General features: G+C 40.6%; 1 protein-coding gene across 2 annotated transcripts in view; it reads right to left on the reverse strand.

Moving 5' to 3' along the window:
- Positions 1-25,525, reverse strand: part of SRGAP3 (SLIT-ROBO Rho GTPase activating protein 3) — a 288,364-nt gene that overhangs the window by 9,917 nt on the left and 252,922 nt on the right. For both annotated transcript variants that reach the window (XM_044663395.1, XM_044663310.1), the window contains exons 15-20: positions 25,068-25,202; positions 21,663-21,768; positions 20,376-20,603; positions 19,008-19,087; positions 2,380-2,560; positions 366-515 (exon numbers count right to left, since the gene is read on the reverse strand). In XM_044663395.1, the coding sequence (XP_044519330.1) occupies positions 366-515; positions 2,380-2,560; positions 19,008-19,087; positions 20,376-20,603; positions 21,663-21,768; positions 25,068-25,202 (880 nt within the window). The remainder of the gene's footprint in view (positions 1-365; positions 516-2,379; positions 2,561-19,007; positions 19,088-20,375; positions 20,604-21,662; positions 21,769-25,067; positions 25,203-25,525) is intronic.

Here is a 25,525-nt window from a genome sequence, read left to right on the forward strand (position 1 = left end):
GGGAGGGAGGGAGAGAGAGAGAGAGAGAGAGAGAGAGAGAGAGAGAGAGAGAGAGAGAGAGAGAGAGAAGGAGAGGAGAGAAAGGGAAGAGGAGGAGGAGAGATGAAAGTAAGAGAGAGATAAGAAAGAAGTGTGGATGATGGAGATTTGACCCAGATTGCCAACCTGTTTAATTTCTTCCTCCTCCCCACTCCCCAGTCCATTAGCTTTCTGCCAGGTGTTCTTTGCACCAACATTAGCTAACATAGGCTGTACCCCATACAATCTAGCTTTGCCCAGCACTGAATTTGTGCTCACCTGCTAACTCTTCCCTCCCTCAAGCGCAAGAAGTCACGAGATATAGCAAAACAAGAGCCCGTCCCTACCGGCCCATTGCTCCCCCAAATCCATAGTCAGTGATGTGTTCTGTGGGGGACTGGAGGTCGTTCTTGGAAGAAGCTTTGTCATCCAACAGGGGCCCACTGCTGGCTTCACTGTCAGCCTTCTGACTCAGGCTGTCTGAGAACGCATCATCCCTGGGAAGACCAATGGACATGAGTCAAGAAGGGGAGCTGCTTCCCAGAGCCAAGGCAAAGAACCGGAAGGTTAGGACCCAGCAGGGCCGCGCCGAGGTCTCCCCGAAGCCCACTTATCCAGAATTTAATCCCCCATCTGGAAAGAATTCAGATCTCATTCTTGCTCACAGTTGGCCCTGGCCTCATTCAGGTATCTGCCCCCTCTTATCCTTTGCTTTGGCCATTGATGATGCCTTTAACAGTTTCCCTTCAAATGAAGGAATTCTACCAGACTTCTGCTTTCCCATATTTGGGCCTTTCCTCCCCTATATCCTGAAGAGCCAGATTCCAGCGAGATCAAAGAATTCCAGCAAGGGGAGACAAAGGGCAGGATTCAGTGTCAAAGGGAGGGGGCTGCCTGATGGGCTGGGTAGTTGTAGAGGACAAAATTTGTAGGGTAGAATATTGAAGGGAAGAAGCTGGACTCTCCTGTCTCCTCTTTTTCCATCCATGGCCTGTCCTTGTATAATACATGTTTATAGATTAATCTTATTTCTTATCACCCTTGTATTAAATTATAAACTCCTTAAAGTCAAGGACTGTACTATTTTTCATCTTTATGTCTTGAGTGCCTGTCATGCCTTATGTGTTGGCACAGTGCAGAAAGCTCTGGGCCTGAAGTCAGGAAGATCTGAATTCAAAAATTGTCTTGGGCACTTAGACATACTTGGACACATATTTGCATCACCTTATGGAAACCACTTTATCTGTCTCACTTTCTTTATTTGAAAAGTGAAGATAAGATAGAAGATAACCTACTATCCAGGTTTGCTGTGAAGATAAAATTCACATTTTAAAAGCACTTTGTAAGGCTTAAAATACCATATAAATACAAGGTGTTCTTATCATCATCATTTATAATAACAATTATTATTATCATTGTTATTACCTAATAAATGCTTACTGAATTTCATGGACTAAACTTTGCAGGACATCCTTTTCAACAATCTCCCTTTTTCAGCATCTTCCTCCACCTCCAAGTATCTATCTGGTGGCCTCACATCCTTTGCTAACTATCCAGAGGACACCCTTAAGGCGTGTCTGCATCTCAGACCATTTCTACTCCTGCCCTCCTCTCAACCCCCATCAAAACCTACCTGGTCTGGGTCTCATCCCTTCAGAACTTACTGGGAGTGAGACTGGGAAATTAATTTTATTTAAATCATTAATGACTGGCAATGGCTTCACGTGGCCCCTCTCCAAAATTATATTTACATTTGGACAGAATCCCTTAGATTCCCTAGCAGTGAGAATTGGGAATATGAATGACATCTGGCTGGGCCAGAAAAGATAGATTTCTCAGGGTTTTTGTCATTTTTTAAATTACAGAGCATAATAATTACTAATGCCTTGCATGTCTATCATAGGGTTCAAATGCAATGAGCCTTAAGTGTCCATTATTTATGGGGGGTATGCCAAGGGTCAGGATAATTTTTAAAGGGGGACACATCCTTCACCTTTAAAGAGTTGACACCCTCTTCCTGTCTGGTTCTGAAGGACAGAGCCAACAGTAAACTTTCTAGCCATATGAAGGGCAATATGGATCTCCAGTTTGAAATGGCGGGTAGAGCCTGTCTGAAGTATGGGGCCAATGACACTATCATCGTGGCGGAACACACCGTACAAAATCGCTGTTGGCATATTTGTGAAATATATCAGGGTTAAAGGGAAGGAGCTCCCTGTCCCTGGAAGTAATTAAATGTTCTAAAAGAACAAACTATGAAATAGAATCCTGGAGATCAAGAACTTAGAATGCCCTTGGCAAGAATTAAACTAAGGCAAGAGGAGGAAAGAATGACCTCAGAGAGTCTCCAAGTCTACTCACATATCTTGCACAACGATGTACTGATGGGGGATGAGTCCATCCACTCCATTGTGCCGGCCTTCCCACCAGTCTTCAGAGGCTCGGTGGTACAAGAGGAGCGAAGCCCCCTTTTTAAAGGACAGCTCTCGGGGAGATCGTCCCACATAGTCAAACTTGGCAATGGCTTCAATCTGCTCTACTTCTGTAAAGGGCAAGAGGAAGCAAGCATGTGAATCCCTCTAATAGACCTATATGTACCCCAAAGAGATAAAAAAAAACACAACGAGAGAGAGAGAGAGAGAGAGAGAGAGAGAGAGAGAGAGAGAGAGAGAGAGATGTCTATGTATAAAAATATTTGTAGCAGTTCTTTTTGTGGTAGCAAAGAATTGGAAATTAGGGGATGCCCATCAGTTGGGAATGGCTCAATAAGCTGTGAATATGATCATGATGAAATGCTAGCGGGAGAAGAAATGAGCAGGAAGATTCAGAAAAACCTGGAAAGGCTTACATGAATGGACACAGAACGAAGTAAGGAGAACCAGAACATTGTACACAACAACAGCAATACTGTATGATGATCAGCTGTGAATGATTTAGCTATTTTTAGCAATACAATGATCCAGGACAATTCTGTAGGACTTGTGATGAAAAATGCTATCTGCTTCCAGAGAAAGAACTGATGGAGTTTGAATGCTGACTGAAGCATACTTTAAAAAAAATTTATATTTTTAGGTTTTTTTTGGGAGGGTCTGTATTTTCTTTTACAATATGACTAATATAGAAATATGTTTTTCATGAGTGTATATATATATAACTAACAAATCAAATTGCTTGCCTTCTCAGTGAGGGAAGAGGGGAAGGAGGGAGAGAAAGAATATGGAACTCAAATTTTTAAAAAGCTAATGTTAAAATAGTTTTTACATATAATGGTTAAGAAACAAGCATGTGAAAAGTAGTCATCTATGGCCTAGGGAGGGATAGGGTTATGAGGCTCAAGCCGGCTAGCTTTCAGCTTCTTAAGAGACAGGAAGAATATCACAGATCCTGGATTAGGAATTAAAGCAATCTGATTTCTAGTCTTAGCACTGATAAGTATGATGGGTTTCAGTCCCTCAATCTATAAAATAACAGTGAATAACAAGCTACCCGATCAAAAGTCAATTTACACTCAGGTCTTCCTGATTCCAAACCCAATGCTCTTCCATTACTACCCAACTCTATCTATTATCAACTGGCATATGTATCTGGAAATGAGAAGATGCTAAATTGCACTCATTTTTTTGGTTGCTTATGATAGGGCTGACCTTGAGAGTCTCATTAGAGAAAGCCCCACTGCTCACTCAGCAAACTCTGGAACAATGGGACACTTGATAGATACCATAGTACAGTGGAAACACTACTGGATCTGGAGTCAGAGCATAGGAGTTGAAATTCTGTTTCTGCTGCTTATTGTCTTTGGAATGGTAAGATTAAAATTAATAACCAAATAATTCCAAGTATTATATTTTATAAAATTTATTAATAATCACTTGAAGTAGAAGAAATAAAAGGACAAAAGTCAAAGCCTGAGTAAAATCCACTTTCCCAGCTGAGATCAGGGGAAAAGAGAGCATGAGGGCAGAGCTACACAAAACTTTATCTCCAAAACGTAAGGACTTTATTTTCATTCATTCATTCATTCATTCATTCATTCATTCATTCATTCATTTATTCATTTATTTATTTATTTATGTGTTTGTTTGTTTGTTTGTTTATTTTTTTAAACCCTTAACTTCTGTGCATTGGCTCATAGGTGGAAGAGTGGTAAGGGTGTGCAATGAGGGTCAAGTGACTTGTCCAGGGTCACACAGCTGGGAAATGTCTGAGGCCCACATAAGGACTTTAAAGTGAGAACAAAAGTGGCATGCTGGGAAAGAGTTCCCGAGGAACAAATCCAAATTATCCAGAACCCTGGATGAGTCTGTTAATTCTACTAAGCCTCAGTTTTCTCATTTGTAAAATAAAGGGTTTGAACTAATTGGTCTTTAACCTAGGTCCATGATACTTTGATCCTTTAAGGAAGACCGGAGAATCTCTGGTCTGGTACAAAAGAAGCCCCTGAGGTGATACTAGTTTAGTTTTGGTCATAGCTGATAACACCCTGAGAATAATTTACTCTGTGTAGAGTTTTAAGGATCACTCTCAGAGCAGAGTTTCTGGAGAAGAGGAGAAGTTGAGGAGCTGTGGAATGAATTATATAAGCTCTTAAAGTCATGGATTTATAGCTGGACCCAGCCTTGGGGATCATGTAATTTCACCTTGTCCTTTTACAGAGAAGGAAAGTGAGCGTCCCCTGCCCAATGTCACCTCGTGTGTCAAATGCAAGATTCCAGGAAATAACTTATTTCTATTCTTGCAACTCAAGCAGAATGTGCCTAAACCCACATCGGAAGCAAAGCCTCTCTGTCCTTTCTTCTGCCTCTGAACACCAGTCTGCGTCTGTGTCTCCCTCTCCCTCCCTCCTTCCTTGTCTCTATCTCTGTTTCTCTCCCTCTCTCTCTTCCCCTCCTTCCCTCAGTCTCTCTCTCCCTCCTTCTGCCTCTTTCCCTCTCCCTCTGCCTCCCCCCTCTCTTCCTCCCTCCTCTCTCTTTCCTATCTCGCCCCTCTACCCGCCCCTCCCTCCCTCCTTCTCCCTCTCCCACCCCACTCTCTCTCTCTCTCCTTCTCCCCGGTGTGTGTCTATACCTCTGGTTCTCTCCCCATCTCTCATCACTTATGTGTGTCTTTCTCCTCTTTTAATAATGACCTTCTTAATATTGTTGGCATTTCTCCAACAACGTAGGCTTCCTCTTCTTCACTTAACTAGAAGCTGCGTTCCGTATTTCATGTGACCCTCTCTCTGCAAATTAAAGTCCTTTTGTGTTCCTGTGGGTGTGGTTCCAGCCTGTTTTCTTAGCCTCCTCTGTCTGTCCTTCCCTCCGTCCCTGTCCACGGTCCTCCTCATAAAAAGGCTCTTTCCGCTGGCCCTCACACCATCTTTCTTAATACTCCCTAAGTGCACGCACGTGCAGCGCCCACCACATCTCAATATTTCAGTTGACCTACTTCCTAGGAGCGCTGTGACAGGAATGAGAATAAGCGCTTTCGAAATGGATGGGAGCCTGTTAGAGGAAAAGCATGCCATCAAAGCAGGGCGTTGTCATTGCGGCAAGCCCCCCGCTAGTCAGCCTGGCCAGGGACTTCTGGCTAATCAAATCTTCTGGCTGATAAAAAACAAGCCTGCAAACATTCTGGGTGAGGATAAGGCAATATTCTATCAGTCACAAAACTGATTATGCCTTTCAACTAAGTGACTCTACTGCTAGGACTCTAGGCTAAAGATATGAGTGAGATTTGGGGTGGGGGAATATAGGATTGATCTGTGATTACCTCTAATTTGTTCTGTTTCCTTTCTAATATGGTAAATATCAACAGATGTAACCCACATAAACAAAAGCTCTTGAGGGAAATCTCAATAACTCTTAAGAGTTCAAAGGGGAGGAGGCAGCTGGGTAGCTCAGTGGATTGAAAGCCAGGTCTGGAGGTGGAAGGACCTGGGTTCAAATCTAACCTCAGAACACTTCCTAGCGGTGTGACCTTGGGTAAGTCATTTAACTCCCATTGCCTAGCCCTTACTGCTCTTCTGCCTCAGAACCAACAAGCGGTATTGATTCTAAAACAGATGGTAAAAGTAAAAAAAAAAAAAAGAGTACAAAGGAGTCTTGTGTTCAAGCATCCCTAATATACTGCCTAGAGGGTCCTTGGTGAAGTTAAGACCAAGATTCAAATATGATCTCTGAAACTGTGTGACCTTGGGGAAGTCATTTAACTTGCCCATACCCCACTACTTAGAATTCAAATCACAGTCAGAATCTGATAAGCAATTCATTTGTGCTTGTCTTAAAAGCTAAGGGTTTGGAGTAAAACATTATCTGCTATTTTATATGTTTATTATGTTTTTTATAAACATATATACATTTATTATATTATTATGTAATAACATCTAATCTAATCTAATATATTATACCATATCATAATAGTATGTATGTTATATTATATATATCATATAACATATTATTATACCATTATATTATAATAGTATATCTATATTATGTTTATAGGCTTAATTTTATTATTTTTGTTGACAGCTGTTTATATAATTTTTTTTTTGGACAGCAAACATAGGATTACTCATTTTCAGACAATTCAAAAATTTTTTTAATGTACTGATGACTATTTCTAAACTGGACATCATATCCCACCTCTGCATCTTACTGCCTGTGCACTTTGGGCAAATCTCTCTGTCTGTGGCTTAAGTTTCTTCATCTGTAAAATGAGGGATGTTGGACTAGGTGATCTCGCACATCATTGATTTAAATTGAAAAGTACCTTAGATGTCATCTGGTCAAAGGCGCTCATCTTACAGATGAGGAAACTGGGAATCAGAAAGTTAAATTTTTGCAGAGTTCATTTATTAATACAAATAATAGTGCCAGATTTAGGACTTGAACCCCAGGGCCACATTCTAATGCAAGTCATAACCTTCCTGTGTGCCATGGACACTTTTGTCAGTCTGATGAAGCCTATGGACCCCTTTTCAGAATAATCTTTCTAAATGTGTAAAAAAATAAATACACGGAATCACAAGAAACCAATGACATTGAAATATATGTATCAAAAAAATTTTAAGTTCACAAATCTCATAAGATCCCCTGCCTAGAGGAATAAGTGTTGGAAATGGAGACAAAGAGTTCAAAGCCAAATGCTTGGTATGTCATAAAACTCTTGTCTTCAGTTCCCTAATCTAGAAAATGAGTAATCGATGAAGTTCCTTCTAGCGATTCTAAACTGACGATCTTATAATTTTAGCTCTGACACTCCATAATACAAATAACAAGTCATATTTTATGACACTCTATGGATTGCCAAGTATATTTCTCACAATAACTTTATGAAGTTACTATATTAATATTTTAACTGCATTTTTGGATAAACTGTGATTTCATTGGCGCAGAGACAACCTCAAGAGGAAACTCCTTCTTCCAATGTAGATGACATCTGTTTGGATGATACAGAGTTCCACAGAGTTGCCTGGAGGACTCAGGGGTTAAGGGATTGGTTAGGATGGCACAGCCAGTATCCATTGGAGGTTGAACTTCATTAACTCATGATGTCCTTACTCCAAGGGGAGCCATCTAGCCAATATTAGGCCACCTCAACCCCATTTGACAAATTAGGAAACAGAGAATCTGCCATTTTATTTTTTTGATCATGACTGATGGGAAAAACCAACCTCAAAAGAACAGATTAAACCAAAGGAAAAGCAATGGACTCTTTGTGTACAACCTGCCATTATAAGCACTCATATGCAAATGAAGTATGCATCTCAATTAGCAAAATGTCAGCCTTTCAGGAAAGGGACCAGCAATCTACAAGGCTCTGCTTCTAAATAGAGCATGCCAGGAAGCACCATGGTGGCAATCACAGCTTGATATTCAAGAGAGAACTTCACAAATTCCCTAAAGTCCCTGTAGGAACAGGAAGCACATCAACAACCATTTCCATCTTTTAGCTTGAGGTGCCAGGCTCCCACTCTTTGACTTCCTTTGGTTTTCATAAATTTTCATCCCAGTTAATATCTTCTTGTTATCATTCTCTCTGGGCAGTTACCACTGGCAGGGACATAAGCTCTCCACTACTCACAGGACACCAATTGAATTCTTTAGCTTGGCATTCAAAGCCTTTGGTATTTCTTGGTATTTTGTCTCTTAACCTCCCTGGGTCTCAGTTTTCTTATTTGTAAAATGAGATTGTTGGTTTTTAGTAATTTTGGATTCTTCAGGACCCATTTGGAGTTTTCTTGGTATAAATACTGGAGTGGTTTGCCATTTTCTTTTTCAGCTCATTTTTGTAGATGAGAAAATAGATGCAAACAGGGTTAAGTGACTTGTCCTGGGTCACCCAGCTAGTCTGAGGATGGGTTTGAACTCAGGAAGATGAGTCTTCTTGATTCTAGGCCTGGCATTCTGTCCACAGTGTCACTTAGCTGCCATTAGCAGGAAAATGAGAATATTGGACCAAATGACCTTTAAGGTCCATTCCAACGTTAGATCTATAGTTCTAAATTTTCAGCCTGGTTTCCCACAATTCTCTACATATACTCTTTGAACCACAATGATCTCTCCACAATCTTCCAGATATTCCTATCCTTGTTTTAAAAGTGTTCCCTAGTTTAAAAGGCCTTTCCAAACCTTGCTCTCAGCTTGTCCAAACTCTATTTGTCCCTTCAAGACCTTTTCAGGTCCTTCCTCCTCCCTGAAGTCATGATCTCTTAATCTTATTTGTATCTTGGACTTCCTTAGCAGCATCCAGGGGAAACGTATGGACTCTTGGTCAGAATATTTTTTTAAGGCATAAAATAAAATCCATGGGATTATAAAGGAAACCAATAATACTGAAATACATTAATCAAAATGCATTTTTTCAAACTTAAATTCACAGATTTCAGGGTAAGAACTCACGCTCTAAAGTAGAAGTGTCAGAACATTTAACCCCTCAGCCACAACACACTCCTGATTGCACAGGAAACAGGCTAAAAGGCCATTAGGGAATAATTGAGAAGGTAAATAAAAATACAATAAAAACAGAGATAGGTAACATTTCATTTTAAAACTAAATCAAAATGCAGCCAGCAGGGATCTTTATGTATGGTTTAATGGCCCATGTTTCTAATACCAACACTCTAGAACATTTTTGCAAGTCACATACTCAGGGTTTTGCTCGTCATTTATGCTAATCACATACCACAAAACATATATGTGTGAAATGTGGAGCAAGGGAGAGGGAGAAAGGAAGGGAGGGGGAGAGGGAAGGAGAGGGGGAGAGATGGGAGAGAGAGAAGAAGAGAGGAGAAGAGAGAGAGGAAGATGGGGAGAGGAGAAGAGAGAGGAAGAGAGGGGGAAAGGAAGAGAGGAGGGAGGGAGGGGGAGAGAGGAGAGGGGAGAAGGGGGAAGGGAAGAAGGGAGAGGGAGTGGGAGAGACAGAGATGGAGGGACTCTCTTTAAGATGGGCAGGAACTATAAACTAGGTTCATCTCTAGGATTTTACCTACTTACTTTTCCCAACTCCTTTAAAAATTCTCAGCTTGGTATTGTTCTTGAGGGTACATTTCCCATCTCTATGTCTTTGCGGAGACTATCTCTCATGCCTGAAATCCATTCCCTCCCTCACTTCTGCCTGTAGAATTCCGAGTTTCCATAAAAGATTAGATCAAAGGCTAGCTCCTATATGAGACCTTTCCTAATTCCCAAAGACTTTACTACCTCTTCCCCCACCAATACACAATGGTCTTGTATAGTTTTGAATTCATACATGTCTATATGTTTTCTCCTTAGTGGAATGTAAAATCTTTGAGGGAAGGTACTGTGTCCTTTCCATCTTTGTATCCCCAGGGTCTGGCAAATTAAAGGTGCTTAATAAAAGCTTGACAAAATTATTATTTAAATTTAAATATTAAGTAGATATAAAATTAATATTAAATAAAATGTAAAGTAAATGTAGATATTAAGTAAATTTAAATATTACTTAAATACTTGATTGATTTTTTCCTATATTTGTCCCTTCCCTAGGTCCCCCCTTACTTAGCCTTCTTCCATTAACTCCCTGTGTGATCAAGGGTAAGTCTCCTCTCCTCCTTCATCTGTTCTGTAAAACCAGGAGGAAGGATGACGTGATTTCCAAAGTCCCTGCCAGCTTTCACATTTTATGAATCTTACTCTCCAGAAGAAGAGTGTTTGACCTGTGTTCAGCAAGGATACTGGAATAGCAGCTGGACCTAAGGCTCTATTAGTGAGATGGTGTTTAATGGAGAGCAGCGATGAAATAGTTCTCTCTGAGAGATGTTTTTCTATCATCTTCTGAAATTGGTGAAGCAAAAAATAAAATAAAATAATGGAATGACAGCACAGCTAAATGGGCCAAATTAGCGGAGATCTTTCAATAACCATTACATTTCCGTTAAAATACAGAGTCTACTTTCATTCCATCTGCCGTCAACTTGCATTCAATTCTCAGCAGCCTGCTAGAATGAGGCTATGACCTACCTTTCTGCCTAGCAACAGAACCAGAAGAATAAGTGGGTCTGCAAACCATGGCAGGGAACCCTGACTGCCACATCTCCAGGCCCCTGGGAGAATTACTTTATCTCCAAAGGTTTTCTTGGAACCAGACAATCTGTGTGGATAAATAGCTCTTTCTACCTTGAGGTATCCAGGGACAAGAGCAAAGAAGGCAGCCCTTTAGGGTTTTAGCTGTCTGTCTCTGGCAATCTCTGGCTCTAGGATGTTGGGATGGTTGCAGCAAGGGGTCTGGGAAGATGTGAAGGGAGCAAAGAGCTGGAATGCAGAGATGAATAACAAGAGGAGAGAGCCCAAACATGTGTGCATGTGTAAATATAATGCAATGATCATAGCAAACATTTCTACAGCATTTCAAGGTTAGCAAAATGCTTTGTAGAGATTCTCTCCTCTGCCTCCATGAAAACCCTGTGGGGTGTCTGTTGTTCTTAACTCCCGTGCCCCATTTTACAGTTGGAGAAATTGAGGCACAGAGAGTTGAAGTGGCATGTCTCTAGGCAAAGCAAGTGAGTGGTGAGGCAGAATTTAAACACTGGGTCTTCCTGACTCCAAGCCTAACACTATTCAGGACATCACATCACCTGTAAGAATGCTGAGATAGATAGATAGATAGATAGATAGATAGATAGATAGATAGATAGATAGATAGATAGATAGATGGATGATTGGATAGATAGATAGGTAGATAGATATAGAGAAAGACAGAGACAGAGAGACAAAGATGCAGAAAGAGAGAGACAGGCAGACAGAGACAGAGAGAGTATGAATATATGTGTTCACACACACACACACACACACACAAACACACACACGACAGTTGGGTCCTTGAGGCCAGGGACTATATCTCATTCATTTATTCAATGAATCCTTTCATTCAAAAAACAGTTGTGAAGCAGCTCCTCAGTATAAGAAGGGCTCTGGATTAGGCATTGAGAACAGATAGATGCAAAGATAAATAAGACATAACCTGGGCCTTCAGTGAATTTATAATTGACTAGTACAAATAAGAGAGATAAGTATAATTGCATATAGGACTATAAACTATAGAGAACATGCCAATGGGCACTGACTGAGGAACTCTTTCCTCAATGGGAACTGTCCACACCAAACATAGTAGACAGAAATTCAAAGCCAAGACCCGGGTTTGATGCCCTTCTCTGATGATTGGTTGTTTTCCTTCATATTCAAAGAAAACCAAAATGACATCACAGGGTGATGTTCTTTGGACTGGAGCATAAATTGGATTAAAGTGAGGCAGAGTTGTCCCAAGTCATCAGCCTTATGCTGTCTTCTAGAGTCATCAAAGTCCAGGGGCAAGACAAAAGTCAAGTCAACTGGTGATACATCCTCTGATGTAAACCCTGGGGGAGGCATTGAACCTCTTAGTGTGCTTGGAATCTCATTAAGGATAAAAATGGTAGAGAAGGTGCCGAATTGCATTTGCTAGAGAGAATTCTTCATCTGGGAGTTCCCTATATCAATTGAAATCACAAGTCTAGTCCCTAATTTGTCTCTTTTCTTGAGTCGCTTTATATCTTCTTGCTCTTTCTCTGCCATTTTCAAACCTACCCTGTTCTTTCTCCATCCTCAAAAATCAAACAGGCACAAAAAAAGTTCCTCCTTGATTTTATTACCTCGATTAGCTATTACCCTACTTCTCTCTTTCTCTTTGTGGCTAAATTCCTTGAGAAAGTTGTTTTTACTCACTACCTCAATTTCCTCCCCTCTTGCTCTCTTCTCAACCCTCTATCTGGCTTCTGACCTCATCTCCAGGGTTACTGGTGCTCTCTTCATTGCCAAGTGTAATCCTTCCTGTCTGTCTGCAGTCTTTGGTCTTTTGATTATCTCTTTAAGTTCTCCAGAGACTGCTTTCAAGTCTTATCTATTTGCTCCTCCTATCTACCTGATGATTCCTTACCCAGAGTTTCCAGCTCTTGGCACAGCTCCTGGTACATTTTCAGCACTTCACAAATACACATTGCCTTGGCTTATCTGTCGAGTCTCCTTTGATGTTTCTTCACCTACAGCATGCCCACTAGCCATGGATGAATCTCAAGGATCTTCTTTCCTCATCCTTTTTTCCCTCTATATTTTCTCATTGGTGGGATCCTCTCTAGGCAAATGATTTCCAGATGTAACCTCTCTGAGCTACAGACGTCAATCACAGCCCATCCTTTGGGCATCTGGAACAATGTCCTGTAGGCATCTCAAATCCAACAGGTCCAAAACAGAATCTTTCCCTCTGAGCCTTCCTCTTTGTCTTGGTGATGGATGGCACCATCATCCTATCCTCCCAGTCACCCAGACATACAATTTATACATCATCCTCAGCACCTCACTTTCCCTTAGCAAACCCATGACCAAATCTGGTAATTTCTACTGTCTCAACATCTCTTGTCTACGCCCTCTGTTTTCTACTCATGCGGCTGTTTCCCCAGATCATGTTCTTATTCTTTTTTCTGGATTATTGCAACAGCCTTCTAACTGGTGCCTTTGCCTCAAGACTCTCCCTACTTGCATTTCTCCTCCAATTAGCTGCCACGGTGACTCTTCTAAAGCATATCTCACCACATCAAGCTCCTCTTCAGTGAGTCCCAGTAGTTCATTATCCTCTCCAGGATCACATATAAAATCATTGTTTATATTTAAAGCACTTTATATAACCTGGCCTTTCCCACCTTTCCAGTCATTTTATATCTTATTCCCCTATGATGCAGTCACACCATCCTACCTACAGTGCCTCCAATCCAATAATACCTGCCTTTGTGCCTTTTGCAATGGCTATCCCCACCAGATAGCTAGGTGGCACAGTGGATAGAACCCTGGGCCTGGAGTAAGGAAGACCTGAGTTCAAATCCAGTCTCGGACACTAGTTGTATGACTTTAACTTCTCTCTGTGTGCCTCAGTTTCCTCAATTAAAAATGGGGATAATAAGGGGCAGCTAAGTGGCTCAATGAAAAGAGCACCAAGCCTGGAGTCAGGAGGACCTGGGTTCAAGACACTACCTAGATGTGTGATCCTAGGCAAGTCACTTAAGCCCAGTTGCTTAGCCCTTGCCACTCTTTTGTCTTAGAGTTGTTACTAAGACAGAGAGTAAGAATTTTTTTTTAGTGGGGATAATAGCAGCACCTACCTCACAAGGTTGTCATGAGAATCAAATGAAATAATATTTGTCAAATGCTCAGCCTGGCCCATAGTAGCCACTATTTCAATGTTAGCTATAATTATCACCATTAGGCCTGGAATGCTCAGCTCAAAGCCCATCTTCTGCAGAGGGCCTTGCCAAGTCCTAACTCCTTCCCAGCTGCAGGTGCCTCTGAGATCTCCTTGAAGCTACTTTCTCCATAACCTTGTAATGTGCCTACTTATTTACATGTAGTCTTGCCCATTAGATAAGCAGATACACTCCTTCAGGGCAGGGACACACTCTCACTCACTCTTTCTCTTTCTCTCTCTGTCTCTCTTCTCCCTCTCCCCTTCTCTTTCTCTGCTCCCCTTTCTCTCTCTCTCTCTCTCTCTCTCTCTCTCTCTCTCTCTCTCTCTCACACACACACACACACACACACACTCACACACACACATACTGAAAAACTAGAAAGTCCTAGGAGAGCAGAGGAAGAAGAGATTCCTTCTAAATGGAAGCATTTATCATGGAGACAGTGAGATTTAAGCTGGGATGGGTAGAATATCAATGACAACTACCACCACCAAAAAAAAAAAGATGGAGATGGGAAGTACAAACATCAAGAATAATGCTCAAAGCACAGGGGTAGGTGAGAAAGTATGAGACTTGACTTGGGAATAGCAAGTGGACTACTTTGGTCAGGCCTGAAAAATGCCCCATCTCTAGTCTTTCTTTAGCTAAAAAGAAGCTTTTAGAAAGAAGAGTGGACCATGGCTACCTCTACTTCCCTCCAGAGGTTCACTCCTCAGCTCTCTGCAAGCTGAATTCTCACATCTCCACAATCAGTGACACTACTCTCTCAGATGTCATGAACAACTGCCTAATTACTAAGTCAAATAACCTCTTTTCTTGACCCTCATTCTGTGACATCTGATCCTGCTGACTTGTTTCCTTCTGCTTGCTCTGCCTTTCTCCAATTCTATCAGCTTCTGATATATTATCTTAGCTCTTCTCTCCTACCTCTGGCTCCTCCTTAAGTAGATCTTCCTTCTCTCATTCCTGAAAAACCTTATTTAGGATTCTGTCTTTGGTTTTCTCTCTCTACTTTCTCTTCCCTAATAATCTTAGACATTGCTATGGATTCAGGTATTATGTCTGGATTGATGACTGCCAAATCTCCATCTCGAGCCCAGATCTCTCACCTGAATTCAATCTAGATCTTCATGTACAAGTAGTTACTGGACTTCTGTTTATTGTTTTGTGGGTATGTAGCATAATTATGCTATGGTTTTATAAGCAGGAAAGAACCTCGGAGATCATCTAACCCAACACCTGCATTTTATAGAGAAGGAACTAAGTGGTCTTCCCAATGTCACATGAGATCTCTACCTGGTAATGGAGATGGAAAACAAATCAAAGGTGATTCCAAGGTTTCAGGCTTTGGGTGACTGGGAAAGGAGAGGTGCCACTACCTGAAAGAAGGAAATCAGGACAATTCTATTTTTGAGGGAAGAGGATGCCTTTTTCTGATGCCTGAAATTGTCAATAATCAGAATTAGATCTCCTTTGTGCCATCTTTCTAAAGATCCAATAATTAGGGCCATTCAGGCAGGAGAAGGATCACTCTGTTTTGGCTTCAAAGGAAATCAATGAAAACTCTGAGTCATGCAACCCCAAGCAGGTGACAGTCTGTCTCTGCGGGAGCAGGGGGGTGGAATGCTAAATTTCTTTCAGGGGCGCTCAACAGAACAAGCTAGAAGCAAAGATAAGTGACAGTGAGGGTAAGGGGAACATTGGAATTGATCATTAAATTCAGCACTCTATCTCCTCTACAGTCAGTCTCTTCTGCTTAATTAAGCCTTGGCTCTTCGGTTCCCTTACTTTCACCCAGGTCCTCAGCCCCTGGGTCAATAGCAAACGTCCATCCCTCAGGCAGTGAGGGCATTGGAAAAACCCAGAGACAAGATATCTGACAGGTGACCTTATTCTAGAGAGAAGCTGGCATTATATTCTGTGTAAAGCATGAGCCAGATCAAATTTCACACAGATAAATCCCCTTTTTAAAAAGTCAAAACAAAAAGAAAAGGAGAAGATGAGGTGGGGGAATGGAAGTCATTAGGTGAATGCTTCTGGGAGTCCAAGTCCTGTTAATCTCCCAGTGGAAGCTTCCCAGGGAGATATCCAAAATATAAAAGCCTTAGATTAACAGGAATTTAAGAAACTAGAATCTTCCATTTACTATTTTTTAAATTTTTCAGCACTTATGTGCAAGGTAGCCACCCACATGCTATTGGGATAATTTTCCTCATTCCCAGAATACTCTTGTAACTCAGACAGATGCCCCTCAGAGAGAGTTCTCTTCCCTTTGGGACAGTAAGGATCTCATTCCCCCTTTTCATTTTGGGTGGGACAGAGAGTCTCGCAGGATGAACAGGGACACTTGGGTTGGGGATTGACATTGCAAATTCCATGATCTCTTCTTTCCTCCCAAACTAACCCCTCTTCCAGACTTCTCTATTTCTAGCAAGGACACCAGGGCACCACCAACCATCCTACCAGGCCCTCAAGTTCACAGGCTCATCTTCTCCCCCTCCATGTGGAAGCAGTTGCCAAAGATGATCATTTCCACCTCTACAACACTTCTCTCTCCTGTCCTTTTCTCTTTCCTTACCCAATCAATCCCTGGAGACCAGGTCCTCGTCATGCCATAGCACAGTGACTAGAACACAGTAGGTGCTTAATAAGTGCTTACTAACTTCTAACTGGTCTCCCTGCTTCAAGTTCTCCTTACTCCAATCCATCCTCCAATGACTTCCATAGTGGTTTTCTCAAGGTGAGAGTCTGACTGTATCAGCCCCTACTCAATAAAGTCTTGCTGTATCCAGATGGTCAATTGTGTCCCACTCTACATGACTCTGTGTACTTTTGTCCATGGGCTTCTCTTGGCAAAGATACTGGAGTGGTTTGCCTTTTTCTTCTTCAGTATGTTCCCATTTTGCAGATGGAGAACTGAGTTAAATAGGAGTTAAGTAACTTGCCCAGAGTCTACTAAATATCTGAAATCAAATCTGAACTCAGATCTTCTCCAAGCCTGGAGCTCCAGTCACTGCACCACCTCTAAACTCTAGTGGTTCCCTTATTGAAAATAAATACTCCAAAGCCCTTCAAACCTGATCTCAGTCTACCTTTCTAGCCTTATTCTACATTATTCTCCTTCCTGTACTCTAGGGTACAGCCAAACAAACCTCCTTGCTGTTCTTCACATTCATTTGAAGAAACAAATACAAAATCCAACGAGGAAGAAGAAATTAAGATAGGATTCCATCTATTAAGCAGCACCACATCCACTGAGAAAAACTTCCTACTAAGATGAGATCAGAACCTATCGCTTTTGCTTATGGTGAATATCTACATCTCAAGAAAAAGGGCTTCTCCTCAAAAGCTTTTACATTCACTGACTATTTTGACCTCTTAGTTCATTGTCATATTGTGTGTCTTTCAATTAAAAAGCATTTTAATTATACGTGTATAACCCTGATTGAATTGCTTGCCAGCTCTGTGATGAGGAAGGGAGACAATTTGGATCATATAACTTTGGAAAACTTATGTGGAAATTTGTTGTTACACACAATTGGCAAAATAAAAATCTTTGTAATAAAAAAAGAAAAAAGCATCTTAAAAAAAGAAATTCAAGGGGGCAGCAGGGTAGCTCAGTAGATTGAGAGCCAGGTCTAGAGATGGATGATCCGAGGTTCAAATCTATTCTCAGACACTTCCCATCTGTGTTACCTGGCAAGTTACTTGACCCACATTGCCTACCCTTACCGCTCTTCTGCCTTGGAGCCAATACACAGTATTGACTCCAAGATGGAAGGTAAGGGTTTAAAAATTTTTTTAAATTTAAAAAATAAAAAAAATTCAACTGCTTGACTAGCTTATGGGGATCAAATAAAGTGAATAATTAATTACTAAAAAGCAAGTATTATTTACAAATGCTTCCTTATCCCTCAGGACATACATGGTGTTTTGTTCCCTTTTAATAAGGAAGCAAAAATAAAGTGACTACAATAACCACAGCCACTATCCCAGAGAATCCATTGCTAGGCATCTGCCACAAGGAGGTCATTGACAAAATGAATGTACCCATAAACACTGACATTTTTAGCAGCACTTTTTGTGGGAGTTAAGAGGCCAAAAAAAAAAAAGTGGATGCCCATTCATTGGAAAAATCTAAGGGAATGATGGTACAAGAACATAATGGAATATTACTGTGCTGTAAGAAATGACAAATATGAGGAATAAATAGAAGCATGGGAAGACTTCCATGAACTAAGGCAGTCAAGTAAGCAGAGTCAAGAAAACAGCATACAACAATGACTATAACAAAGGAACAGAAAAGCAGTCTAAAGTGAATATTTGTACAAAGAAGAAACTCAGATCCAAAGGTATGAGAAGGTATGCCCTTTGAAGAGTGGGAGGGTCAAGGCTATGGAGTACTGGATGTATTTTCAGATTTATTTTTGATGTACTAATTGGTTTTGCTGACTGTTTTCTCTCTTCCTCCTCTCTTCAATTGAAAAAAAAAAGTTATATGGTATGGCTCCCTTGGGATATACAGAAAGAAGGAGACAGGGGAGAAATTAAATGAACAAAAAAAACCATAAGAAAAGTTATCCAAAAGAATTATTCTAAAAAATAAAATAATGAAACATATTTTATGTCTTACAATATTACCAACAATATAAAACATTTTGTAGCTAAATGTATAGATATTTATTCAAAAGCTGTTATGTTCCCTGACTATTATAACCTATTGTTTCATTGCTATATTATGTATCTTTCAATTAAAAAGCATCTTAAAAAAGAAATGCGATTGTTTGGCTAACCATGTAGATCAAATAAGCTGAATAATTAATTACTAACAAAAAATTATCATTTACAAATCCTCCCTATTCCCCAGGACTTACATAGGGTTTTGTTTTATAAACAGAGTAAATATTTTGTTGGATTTGTAGACAGAGCAATAAAATATTTTTAAAATTTTATCTATTCCATCTTTATCTCATCCTTTAAAATTTCTATATCGTGTATATTTTGTGATACATGCATATATGTATCTAATTTATAAATGAACAAATATATATTCAGGAATTGTATTGAAAATATTTGACTGATGGGAACACAATCAAAAAAGTGTGAAGAGCAGTGAAGAGGGAGAATCATAAATTCAGGACTAGACGCAGTACAAACGGGTCAACAACTTGGGCCATCAGACAAATAATGACCTAGAGTCTAAACCAGAATGGTTCTTCCCCATTAGAACCTATATACCCAGGTTTCTGCCACCCATCTCAGTGTATTCCCTACTTACCATCATCACTGGTATGAGGCTCCGTGCCATTGTCATGGTCAACCTCATCAATTGTCCCTGGTTCGCTATGTGGGCTGTCACTGCAAATGAAACACAAAGAGGAGACTTGTATGGGATGCTCCGAGTCATCGGCAGCCTCGCTATATGCCACCTCTGACTTCCCACTTCAGATGAGAACCTTCTATTCTTCTTGTCCTTCATTACTATATCTTGCCTACTCCCATTGTATCCGAGAGTTGGAAGTGACCTCAGAAATCATCTAATTCAGTCTAATCTTCTAATTCCTTCTACTGTGACTCCAAAAGGTGATTTAGCTTCCGGTGGGAGGTAGTGTCAGGGGAACCCAATACTTTGTGAGGCGACTCATTCCAACTTCAGACAAAATTACAAAATTACTATTACAAAATTCTCCATACTAAGTAAAAATCTGTCTCCAAATTTTATATCCACTGGAAATAGTTTTGCCCTCTAAATTCCCCAAAGCTTCATTGTTCTTCCATAGGAAAGTTCTTCAAACGACTGAAGATAGAGATCATGCTGCTCTTTAAGTCTTCTCCAGGCTAAGCAGCTATACTTATTTTCAGTCAATTCTTATATGGCACGGTACAATGCAAATTCTCTGTTTTTGTCTCGTACATGGTGGTCATTTAATAAATGCTCGTTGGATTGGCTTGGGTGGTGAGCCTTTCCCCAGACTAAGAATAGAAGTATAGACCTAGAAGGCAATGCTATCTTGTACATACATCATTTTTACATGTTGTCTGCCCCATAAGAATGTAGAATTCTTGTAGATTGAGACAGTGCTTTTGCCTTTCTTTAAATCTCCAGGGATTAGCACACAGTAATATTTAACAAATGCTTGTTAACAGAGGATCAGATTGTGCCATCCTACCCAATGCCCACTCCTCAAGTTTAGGCAAGACCTTTCAGAGTCTCAAGTGATTTCATCTCTAAAATGGGCATGATAATTGTTTTTTTTTTACCTGCCTGAAAGAGAACAGATAGGGCAAACCCATGAGGTCCTTTCTAACTCTAAGACTTATAGTTCTGAAGCTTTCATTGGGCTTCTGCCTCCTTACCAAAAGGGAATCCCTACATCATTTATAGTCACACAGATGGTGAAAAGCTGGGAAAAGGAGTGGTCATGAGAAGGCAAAGAAAAAACAACTGTGTTTATTTAACCTCGAGAAGAGAAAACCTGTGGGAAGGTTGCAAGAGAGGCTGTAAATAATAGCCTGTAAGCCCATGAATGATTAGTTTATAGAGGATATGGGTCAGCTATTCTCCATCTTCCATGAAGACAGGACAAGAGCAGACAGGTCTGAGATTTTCTACATAGGCAGAAGGTACCACTGAACAGAATCTTACCAATATTCTTCCCCTCCAGCCATGCACTTCTCATATACTGGCCCCTCCAGTTCCCTGTGGCTGGGGAAGATGGCCTCATGATTGACAATGATGGTTTTGATGACTTCATTGACATGAGCCTGGCATGACACGGGGTCCTGTCCATCTGGGATATGCATGAGGGTTGGCCCAAAGCATATGGCCAGGTTGTAGGGATCCATCATGTTCTCATCGCTATATTGGGACAGGCTGAAACAGAAGCCCCCCGTGAAACAAGATTAGAGAAATAACTTGTTTGATACAGCACCTGGGGCTTTGTGGGGATGATAGCCATGAACCCCTACCCTTAGATGAATTTGGAGGCTGTTGAAGGTGGTACTTTCCTTACAATGACATGATAGGGATAGTAAAGGGAAAATTAGCAAAAGAAAAATACAGGGTTCTACCCTCTCTAACAGAATTGGTCATGACATTACCATCTTGGATGGCTTTATATGACTTAGATATCTATTACGCATGGTGTGTTTTGATGGGTTCTAGAAAGGCTTCTCCTTGCCGATATCTTTCCCACCCAGATGAGGATAGCCATTGGACTTTCATCATTAGGGATTCATTATTTTGAGTCTCCCCCCATAAATAAATAAACCAACCAACAAATAAATAAATATATTCTTTTAACTGGGTACAGGTGTCAGGGATAGAGGGTAGAGAGACAAACACTAAACTAATTTTCACTGAATTGTTATGGCAACATATCTGGATTCCTCTTTTCTCCTTAGAGGAGCCCCAGAGAAAGCAGGATAATGAAAGGAGAGGTTATGAATGAAAGGAAGGAAAGGGCCACCACGGGCCACAGAAGATAATCTTTGCCCCTTTCCCAATTCCTCTGTGTGATCATCCATTATTCTGAGGAGTCAGGTTGAGGGAAGAGGGAAGACAGATATGCTGATCCCCACCTCCCCTCTCCAAAATGGTGAGAGTCTGAGGACCTGATTCCTAGATCTCCCAAGTTTTTGTCTCATCAGGGTTGAAAGTCTCAGAAACTCTGATGGCTCATTTAACTTTCCATACATCTCAAACTTATTGACATTGGGTAAGCTCCCTCTCCTATCTCCCGTTTTGTGACTCTCTTAAAAACTCAAGAAATCAATCTCAGGGAGCATGTTCCCATAACTTTAACCATAAATAGAGCAGAGTCCAAGAATCTTTTTCTCAAGGATGGAGCCAAGCACCATCCAAGCAGGTCACTCCATTTCTGGGGAGGAGGAATGGAATAATTTTAGGAGAGAAAGTGAGAAATGCACTCACTGGTTGAGAAAAGCGAAGAGATATCGCATGACCACGATGACCACTCGGGGCAAGGTGACAAGAATCTGCTGGATCAGATGCACTCTCTCTGCAGGGCTCTCCATTTCTAAAACACAAGTCCCCCCAAAAGGTGAGATGTAGCTCATTGGCCCATTAGGAGCACTCTATTTGGACTCTGACTTCAGCTCCCTGGCCTAAACTCAACATTTGCTCATGCTTTGAGTGATTCACAAATTACCCCAGAAATACTGTAGACTCCAACAGGACAGAAGTCATGTCTTAGGCTTCTTAGATTCTTTTACAGATCCCAGCAGAGTGTCTTCCACATATGTTAAATGCATGAAAAGAATTCAGTGATTGATTCATTTATTCTGAAATTCCACTACATAAAACTAAGGCATACATCATCTTTTTCATACTGAAGGAAAATGCCAGTAGATTAGATCCAAGAGCTATTGTTCATGTTCATGTAGACATGCTTGGAGTTAACAATGAAAGGATTTATTAGACACCTACTATGTGCCAGGCACCATGCTGGGGATATAACAGAAAGAGTGATGAATGTGGTGTGCCAGATTTGGAATCACCAAACACAAGCTGGCCTCCCAGTTTGGCAACTTATCTGTATGACTTTGGGCAAATCACACAACTTCTCTGAGCTTCAGTTCCTTCTTCTGTAAAATGAGAGCAAGTGAACTAGAGAATCTCTAAGGGAATCTTAACTCTGGCCATAGGTCTACGTCTAAGACCTTTTGGTTCTTGGTCTATGATTCAATCAATGTATCATATAAAGACAAATTGTAAAACATCCTTGAGCACAAAGAGTTTACATTCATTCCAACAGGCAGCTAAGTTAGAAGGGAGCCTAGGAAGTGCTAGTATCCACTCAAGACAGACACCATAACAATAAGAGATTACATTAACCAGAGAAAGTTAAAGTTGCCTTTTTCTGCCAGTTATGATGTTCTATCTCTTGGCAGAAATGCCACATCCTGAGGAGAGGTAGTTTTCTGAAAGCATTTCTGGTTCAAACAGCACTGATAGACAATGCTGGAAAGTTCATGAGGTTACTGACAATTGGGAGAAATCAAGACCCAAGAGGGAGAACTGAGAAACAGACTCAAATTTGGGAAAATCACCGAAAGCTTAAATTCAAACCTGTAGATCAGGGGTCGGCTGGCTCTTGTGAGGGCCAGATATAGCTCTTTCTGCAGGAGCCATAAAGTCAAATTTTTTTTTTCTGGCGCTGTCACAGGAGCACGCACTGGGAGCAGCACTGTATGGCTCTCACGAAATTACATTTTAAAAAATGTGGCATTTATGGCTCTCATGGCCAAAAAGGTTGCCGACCCTTGCTGTAGATTATCTAGTTCAACCTACTCATTTAACAGATGAAGAAACTGGAAGAAAGGCAACAACTTGCTTAAGTTCACTTAAGAAGTATCAAAGGAACACAAGCCTCCTGATTACCCCAATGATACTCTTTTCATTGCACCAAATAACTGTTCCATCTATTTATCCCTCCCTCTAGTCTCTGATCAAGAGTCCCTTCTTCGCACCAAGGACAACCTCTCACCATGCACCATAGATTCCAAGTCCTTGGTCAGACTATCTGCATAATCATCTCCCACTCTCTGATATTTCAGCTCTATTTATTGGCTCCTTCTCTACCATCTATAAATATATCTGTGCCTATGTTACCTTCATACTTAAGCCCTCACTAGATCCTCTGAAGTTATCGTTCTCTATCTCTCCACCTTTTCTCAGTTAAATTCTTAGGGGGAAAAAAGCTATCTGATCTCCCTGTCTCAACTTCCTCTTCATTCATTTCTCTACCTTTTACAATTTGGTTTCCAACCATATTACTCAACTCTCTCCAAAATTAACAATGATTTCTTAAATGTCAACCAAATCCTATGACTTTTTCTCAATCTTTATTTTTCCTGACTTCACTGAAGTATAGGACACTATTGATCATCCCTCTCCTGCTGAATACTCTCTTTTCTCTGAGTTTTGATTACACTCTTAGTTCTCTTACTCATTTGATTGCTCTTTCTCAGTCTTCTTTGCTTTATCATTCTCCATTTCCAACCCCTATCTGTTGTAGTCCATGGTTCTATCTTGGGCCTTCTCTTCTTTCTATTGTCTCTTTTTTGCTGACTTCATTCATTCCTATGGTTAAATTGTCATCTCTTTGCAGATGATGCTTAGCACAGTGCCTTGTCACACAGTATGCACTTCCTATATGTTTAATGATTAATTTATTGATGACTTCCATATCTATGTATTGAGGCCAGGTCTCCCTTTTGAGCTCTGAAATCATGAACTCCCTATTGAACATTTTGAACTGGTTGTCCTATTTGCCTCTACAATTCAGCATGTCCAAAATGAAACTCTATCTTTCCCACCAAAGCCACTCCTCTTCTGAACTTCTCTATTTCTGTGGAGGGCACCACTATCCTTTCATTTACCCAAGTTGATAACCTCAGAGTCACTCTTGATTCTTCACTCTCACTGTATGTTATCTAATCAGTTGCCAAGTCTTATTGATTCTCCTTCCAGAATATCTCCCATCTACCCACATGGCTAAACCAGAGGTCAGATCTCCATTACCTCTTGCCTGTCTTTTTTCAACAGCCTCCTAAGCTTTCTTTCTGCCTTAAGTCACTCTTCTCTTTAATCCCTCTTCTGTCAAAATGATATTCTTTGAACACAGGCCTGATCACATTACTCCACTGCTCAAAAAACTGACTCCCTATTACCTCTGGGATCACTCTTTGGATTTTCAAGCCCTTCATAACCTGTATTCAACATACATTTCCAGACTAATTCTACATTCTTCCCCTTCATGTACTTGATGGTCTGATTAAAATAATTTATGGCCCTTCTTCATACAAGACCCTCCATCTTTCCTCTCAGAGTCTTTGCATGGAAGTTGTCCCTCATCTCCTTAGATTTCTCCTAATGCTCCAAGTTGATAGTGCTTCTTCCCCTCCCCAATTTATGTTTTTTAATTTTACATATACATATTTCTGTGCTTATTGTCACTCAATAGAATTTGTTTCTTGAAGGCTTTCAAGACTTTTTCATGTGTGTCTTCTTATCAGAAGAGTCTATTACAATGCTTGGCACAAAGTATGCACATAAATGTTTGTTGATCAAATTTTAGGACAGTTTCTAAAGATGCTATCAAGAAATGTAGATGCTCCTTTGGGCTTATTTTCCTAAAATGGTTAAAACTTGGTTAGAGGTCAGTTCAGAATTTAAGTAATTATCAGTAGAGTCCTTCCCCCCTCCCCCCATCAGGTTGTTCTTCTGTTCTTCTTCTTCTTCCTTTGAAGGCTTTTTGAATCCTAGCCCTTGCTCTAAAAAGCTCTCCTTCCCACCTCATCCATGAGTACTTACTAATTGTGGATATCAAATCTTGAAACCTTTCCTTGGGAAAGAGTGGGTTTTCCAGTCCTCGGAAATACAGCTTTAAGACTCCAGCCACTGAATTAATATCCCTTTCATTTTGGTCATCCGCCAGGGGATCTTCACCTGAACAGATAGAGAAGATGACTTTTCAGCCTGATTAGACAGCAGGAACTGTTCAATTAGCTAGAACAGATGACCCCCCAGCTCAGGACTGATCAGCCAAGCAGAAGGTGGGAGGGGAACTTTTCCCTGTTTGCCCAGCATGTTCTAACTTAATGGGCTTTTCCATTAAGCATCATCACACTGGGATGTACTCCTCAAGTCATTAAGGAGAAGGCGGAAAGGAGGAAGTGAGGTTTCCAACTATTTTTTGAAAGGGTTCATACAGTTATAATAACAACAACAAGAAGAATATACTTTGTTGTTGTTCAGTTGTGTTGACTTTT

The sequence above is a fragment of the Gracilinanus agilis genome, chromosome 1, assembly GCF_016433145.1.
Source record: "Gracilinanus agilis isolate LMUSP501 chromosome 1, AgileGrace, whole genome shotgun sequence".
NCBI classification, from domain to species: domain Eukaryota; kingdom Metazoa; phylum Chordata; class Mammalia; order Didelphimorphia; family Didelphidae; genus Gracilinanus; species Gracilinanus agilis.